The sequence below is a fragment of the Brassica napus genome, chromosome A4, assembly GCF_020379485.1.
Source record: "Brassica napus cultivar Da-Ae chromosome A4, Da-Ae, whole genome shotgun sequence".
Taxonomy (NCBI): Eukaryota; Viridiplantae; Streptophyta; class Magnoliopsida; order Brassicales; family Brassicaceae; genus Brassica; species Brassica napus.
This window is the reverse complement of record NC_063437.1, coordinates 6,997,953-7,004,802: the sequence shown is the minus strand read 5'-3', so window position 1 is coordinate 7,004,802 and position 6,850 is coordinate 6,997,953. Positions and strand designations below refer to the sequence as shown.

Genomic DNA, 6,850 nt, shown 5'->3' with positions numbered 1-6,850 from the left:
ATTCCTACGTCGTCTGTAATAATTTCCTGAGGTGAAGGATGAGGAAGACATTGTTAAAATAGATTTCAAAGTCCTTGAAAACTAAAAATTGTTTTACTTTGTAAGAAGAGATACGACATCACAGATATAGTACTATTAAATATATAAAATACAATATAATATCAGTGTCTCGATATTGTAAATGAAACATATATATAAAAACTCGTAATAATGAGTCTCGATATTATCATGGCAGCCAAATTTTCCCACGCGCACAATGATGGAACTTCCCATATACCGCCTCTTAAAATTAAATCGATGCTGGGTTATTTAAATACAATGATGACTGAGTTATTTAAATACGATATGCCTGACTTATTTAAATAAAATGATGGCTGAGTTATACCTTAATTATATTAGATATGTGGCCGAGATAACATTCACAAACAGAAATAATGCGTTTCAAAATACAATTACGGCTGAGTTATTGAAACAAGTTATGCCTGAATTATATAAAATGTGTGGCCGAGATTACATTCAAACTAGTTGCGCCTGAATCATTGAAACAAGTTATGGCTGAAATAATGAAGTTCAAAATACAGACACGAAAAGACTTTCAGGAACCAAAATTATCTGGACCAGACTCTTCAAACATGTGGCAGAGATCAAGCCAAACGCTGGTTAGCATCCAAGTTGGCTTCTCGCCTCCTTCCGACCAAGTCCACCTCAAATGGCGCATCTGACAACGAAATAGACTTCTGGCCACAAGATTAAAATTACGCCAAACTGTCAAATGATGCCTTCGATCCCATGTGTTTGTCCGCTACAGCAAACAAAAAATACAAAGATTACAGACCGATGGTATATATTAATATATATGAACAAATGTCGGGCCTTACAGCGAGTTGAAGAAACCAGCGTTCTATAAAATGATCGGGAATGTCGCAGTATGTCGGCCATGCATGAACCCATCCTTCTGCAAGAATCGTCGGGATGACCAGGGAGAGATCAGTTAAAAATTTAAACCATGTAGAGCTGGTTGTGTCAAGCAAGTCACACGGACCAGGGTATAGAACATGGAGGTTTTCACGATTTGCAGAGCTTAGTATCGCAAAAACACTGTTCTCTAACCTCTCTGAATTTCCAGGAACAATCGGCATGGCTTTTGATGGGGATAGAGAGATATTGTTTAGGTTTTTTCTAGAGAGATAAAGGCGTAAGAAAGGGTATTAGAGAGGGCACTATATATAGAGAAACATAGAACGTGAAACGGCGGGAATTGAAATTTCTCAAAATTTATTTATCTTATTTCCCGCCAAACGACAACATTTAACAAACGTGGCATCCGAGTTATATAGCTTATTACGGCTGATTTAATATTTGGGATTTAGGGTTTAGGGTTTAGTATTTAGAGTTTAGGTTTGTTTATTTAGGGATTTATGTTTAGGATTTGGAATAACGGTGTGATAAATATAACAAATAACATAAATTTAGTCTTAAAATGCGTTGTATATAGTTTAGGAGAGTTGTATTATGATCACACTCTATATCTACATGTAAGGTTTTAAGTAACTGCAAGACAACATATACCTCAAGATCATTATCGATTCTAAACTCGTTAATTCAATAAATAAGAGACGTTCGGTTGATTATATATTCACTTATTAGGGAATGTTATAACATTTTGAAGTATAAACATATCAATTATTTTAATTCAGGGTATGGTTTGAGGTATGGCTGACTTTTATCTACCTTAACGGCTGCTTTATGAAGACGAATCGGCTGACTTATTAAATATTTTCCTATCTTAGGGTATGGTTTGAGGTTTGGCTGAGCTATATCTAACTTAACGGCTGTTTTATGAAGACGAATCGACTGACTTATTAAATATTTTCCTATTCTAGGGTATGGTTTGAGGTTTGACTGAGCTATATCTAACGTAACGGCTGCGTAATTTAAACAAGGTGGCTGAGTTACGATAAACAAATCATAACTTTAAGTCAAGTACAAAATATCTAGCCATAAGTCATACAAAACTCATCTTCATTCATCGCCAAACAACCCTACCAAACTACAACTTCCTTCATCGAAGACATCTGCTGCCATCTTCATTCTCAGACCTTGAATATTTTCATCCGATATCCCATCAAAAGCTACACCAAGCGCTAGACACTCGACGAACTTCAATGAATACACTCCACAGTCGCCTCTCAGGTTGTTTTGTGGAACAATACGTTTTGTTCTTCGTCTGAATACAAACTCTTTCTTGGTAGGGACTCGGATATCATCAGGAATAAGGGCATTCAGAATCGCAGGGATAATACCAGTAAGCGGCCTAAAGAAATTTAGCATTCTCAGATCACTTTCGAGTGTTTCCTCTCCAACGATTGAATCATAGCAATCAACCTTCTCTTTATGCAGATCCACGTGAAAACCCACCCAATGATTACCGCCAGTATTAAGCACTCCGTACAAGTGATCTACATCTGTAAACCACCGCAACTTTGTCTGAATGTCTGTGGGGATCAAACCGCTTGCTAACCCCTCGTAACCACTTCCTTTGAATTTGACCATTTCCGGTTTGGCTTCGAACTCCTTATAATCGTGAACCCATGATTCAAGGAACCAAGAGTCTATAAAGGCAACGCGCTTGGACCAGAATGGGTTCGGATCTTGTTTGGACCTTTGAATGAGGACTCTAATATACGCAGCAATATGCTGCACAGATAATATATAACTCAGCTGTACCATACTTATAACTTAGCCGTAAAGTAAATATAACTCAGCTGCATACTTACATTTTGAACCAGCCATCCATATTCTTTGATGGGCCAAGGTCTTGGAGTGATGAGGATTCTGTAGAACTCAATATCCTCGTGAGCTTCTCCATGTGGAATTTCCCTGATAATTTAACACAACTCAGTCTCTGCAAAATCTTTTTATTAGCTAAAATCAACGAAATGGTGCAAAAGTCCTTACTCGTGTGGCTTTAGGTGTTGCAAAAGATTATCCCTTTTAACCGGATCAACAAGTCCTAGGGGATCATATATTGCAGGTGAAGGTTCTAAACCTTTTCTCATGCACGTCGTTACATTGTCTCCGATGTGGGGAAATGGTACAGAAGGACCAAATTCCGCACTCATTTGAGAACCATCTGGAGATAATTGAACAGCTTTCAGCCGATACTCCTTTATTCTTCCACACCTTTTCCTTTCATCTTCCTCCACATCAGATTCCGGTCACAGTTCGTCTGTTTCCGCCTCAATTTGCTTAGTCGGAATGGTTATTCTTTTTGTACCACTGCGAGTCCTTTTTGAAGCAGGAATATCCTTCTTTAAGTCAGCCTCTTCTTGCTTCTTCTTCTTCTTTAAATCAGTCTCTTCTTGCTTCTTTTTCTTCTTTAACTCAGCCTCTTCTTTCTTCTGCTTCTTCTTTAACTCAGCCTCTTCTTGCTTCTTCTTCCTCTTCAACTCAGCTTCTTCTTGCTTCTGCTTCTTCTTTAACTCAGCTTCATTCCTCTCCAAATCAGCCGCTAAGTTATTTATTTTCCCTAAGCCCCTGCAACCGAGTCCGAATGGTGGTTCCTTACCAGGAGAATCAGAGACCAAATCAGCATTTGTTGCATCGGCATTACCAAACGCCAAATCCAAGTTCTTTTTCACCCCAGCAGCCTTATCCCTGACAACCTTCGAATTCAGCTTTGCTCCCATACCTTTCGCATCAGCTTTAGCAATATCATCTGCCAGATTCTTCTCAGATTGGCCTTTATCAGGGGTCTTTTGCGGTTGGCTGTCTTCGGACTGTTTATCAATAGGGGTCTTAGATGCAGGTTGACCACTATTGGAGTCCGGCTGTCGGTTGTCTTCTGAGACCATCACGTTTTGACCATCAGGTTGACCACTATTGGACTCCGGCTGTTGGTTGTCTTCTGAGACCATCACGTTTTGACCTTCAGGTTGACTACTATTGGACACCCCCAAAACTCTCAGACGCTCTTCAACTGTAGTTTTCATTGTATCTCCAATGGTATCCAAAAGGCCTCGGGAAAAAGATCCAAACTTGGTGTCGTATTCTGTTAATCTCGAGTCAAATTTTTGGTCCAACTTCTCGAGATGAGCAACTATGTTCAGCAGAACCGCTTCGCTGCGACCCTTCTCCTTTGCACTCTCCTTCTCCTCTACAACAGCAGTTTCACCCTCATTGATTTTCACCTCCTTCTGTTTCTTACCATTTTTCTGCTTCTTTGAGGGTGGCTCAGCCTCTGACGAAACTCCAGCCTTCGTTTTTTTGTTCTTCTCATTCGATTGCACATAAAAATCTCTAACAAACCTATCTGCATGTATATCTTTAATTAGGTTATCAAGTTGTGGGTCATCTGCTTCATCCTTCCACTGAGGAAACAGCTCTTCTAGACCCTCCTTCATCACCATTTTCCTCACACGCACCTACAACACAAAAACATAAATCAGTCATTAAAATTAACAACTCAACCATAAAATAATCCAATAACTCAGACATTACATTACAGGATTCATATGTCTGATTTAAACCTTACCGTTCCATGATCATTCATCTCCTTAGCTATTGTAGTAGCAAGACTTGCACGAGTACGACTTTCACCCCATCGCAAAAGCGGAATTTCGTCTGGATTCACTTTTCTGCCATAAAGCTCTCCGAACACTGTGACAGATTCATACGCCCAAACCAATAACACGTCCTTGAAGCCACTAAGGGTGTACGACCCTCCTTGTGGATGCAACAACTTGATAGAATCAACAAGAAATTCATAGACAGTCCGACCCCAAGGATAAGTCATCAGGGCGTCATCATCGAATACTCTTTTTGCACTTTCAAAGGGTATTCTACAATTATGATGCAAGCCATAAAGTCCAATGGCTTGAAGAAACAACAGCCCATACCATTTCCGCTGATCAGCACTCCAGAATGGACACTCCGTTAAAGCTTCTATAAGTTCATCAAACTTGGATCCGTACCCAAGCGGCACTTTCAACAACTCCCACAACGCTTTGTAATTCTCTGGATCAGGTTCAAAACTTTCTTCTGGCAGTGGATTTGTGTTTAAACCTGTGATCTCACCAAATTCTATTAAGCTAAACCTGAGAGGTTGATCAACAACGAGAGACCAAATCTCCTTCTTATAGACTCGCAGCTGTCTACAAAGTAGATAATGTACGGTCTTACCAGACCACACCAATTTGCTCTCAGCCAGTTTAGCAATCAATCCAACAGGATACGTCTTCAGATTATCCCACACATCTATTCCAATTGCTTGTCTAAGTCGAGGGATCTCAGAAAAATGGCTATTCGTATTAATGCTTTTGTTTTAAAAAATAGAAGCCCCTTCAGGGTAAAGTCTTGGAGGGTAATCCCTTGCTAGATCTTTGGAAACATCCATCTGATCAAAAAAGACATATATAACATATCAATGATAAATCAGATGAAAATGCATAAAATAAACAAGCCACAAAACATAACTCAGCCATCATTACATAAATAAATCAGTCACAAAGCATACTAAACCAGTCACAATTACCTTCTATAAATCAGTCGTTAAGGATCCTAAATCAGCTGTAACGAATACTAACTCAAACTCAGACAAAACATATATCTAACTCACAGCATTAATTAAACTCACTCAAATACTCGAAAAACTCAGAGCAAAGCCTCGAAATATACCAGATAATACGATTACAGAGATTTGAGGAGACAACCAATCTGAAGAAGAAGCTTACGGACACACGATTTCAGAGAAAACGCTTACGGAGACTATAGAAGAAGATTACGGAGATTATTTCAGAGAAGCCGCTTTGCCGAGAAGAGTTGTAGGGAACACGATTTCGAAAACAGTTAGGGTTTAGTGGGAGAACAGTCTCGGAGAAGTTAATGATCGTCGTTTGATTTTCCTTCGTGTTAGGTGACGTGGTATCATTACTTCTGATGTGGATTTTCAAGTTAAAATTAATCACAACTAAAAAAAAAAAAAGAGCTTAAACAGTAATTTACTAGGGTTCTAAAAACACTCTAGTCATTTTCAAAAGATTTGTATTAGTCTAGTCATTAGCTCACTTTTTTGTATTAGTCTAGTCATTTTCTCTTATTTTATTAACTAACTCATAATATAACGCATTATCATAATTTAAATATAATATTTTACTTGTAATAAAGTAATAATTGTAAGTTTAATATGTACTACAATAACTTTTAATGTACTTGGACTTCTTGTGAAATCTATTTATATATAATAATCTAACATTCATTTTATACATACGCTAGCAGCACCATCCCTTTGAAACCCGAAATACCCATATAGTTACTTGCAAAATAAAAATCTAATGAAAATCTAATTCGCTCAGTGATTTGGGGTTACCTAGCAATTAAATCACCCTCCGAAAAATCATCATGAATTACTAGAAGATAAAAATATTAAGAAAAACACAAATAAGAAATCCAGTAAACCAATCACCCACTCTTCACGAGAGGTTAGATCATCATCGATTTCTGAGGCTTCTCTTTTCCATTGGTTAACCCCAACCTACACAATCATCGACATTCTTGCTCACATCAACTCGAGACCCAAAGTCTACAAAGATGACTGTATAAGCATCACCTTGATGCATCGTCATGCAGCTACACAGTCAAGAGTAGTTAATCCTATCACAATGTTTATGTGTCCTTTCCAAAACTAGTTTTGGTATGGTCTCGGACTAGACACGTCACTCAGGTGGAATCAATGATTATCATGACACTCCTCCTCGATCGCCGAAGTCTCACAAATCACTCGTTAATTTAAGTTAACTAAAGTTTGTGGCTACGACTAATATCATTACATAGTCAAACATGTTATACTCTC

At 38.3% G+C, this 6,850-nt stretch overlaps 1 protein-coding gene across 1 annotated transcript; it reads right to left on the bottom strand.

Annotated features, from left to right (window-relative positions):
• Nucleotides 1–2,022: 2,022 nt before the first annotated feature.
• LOC106417051 lies at nt 2,023–6,617 on the bottom strand. Its single transcript, XM_048778097.1, has 6 exons — nt 6,537–6,617; nt 5,182–5,236; nt 4,535–5,064; nt 3,466–4,424; nt 2,778–2,880; nt 2,023–2,697 (listed from the first exon to the last, which is right to left on the bottom strand). The coding sequence occupies exons 1-6, from the start codon at nt 6,615–6,617 to the stop codon at nt 2,023–2,025; spliced, it is 2,403 nt and encodes an 800-aa protein (XP_048634054.1).
• Between the last annotated feature and the right edge of the window lie 233 nt (nt 6,618–6,850).

Excerpts from the sequence above, each read along its gene's own strand:
- LOC106417051 (XM_048778097.1), bottom strand. The coding sequence starts at position 6,617 with ATGCATCAAGGTGATGCTTATACAGTCATCTTTGTAGACTTTGGGTCT. Across the intron at positions 2,881-3,465 it reads GAGTTAAAGAAGAAGCAGAA|GGAAATTCCACATGGAGAAG; the intron begins GCAAGAAGAAGC and ends TTAAATTATCAG. Across the intron at positions 2,698-2,777 it reads ATGGATGGCTGGTTCAAAAT|CATATTGCTGCGTATATTAG; the intron begins GTAAGTATGCAG and ends TTATCTGTGCAG.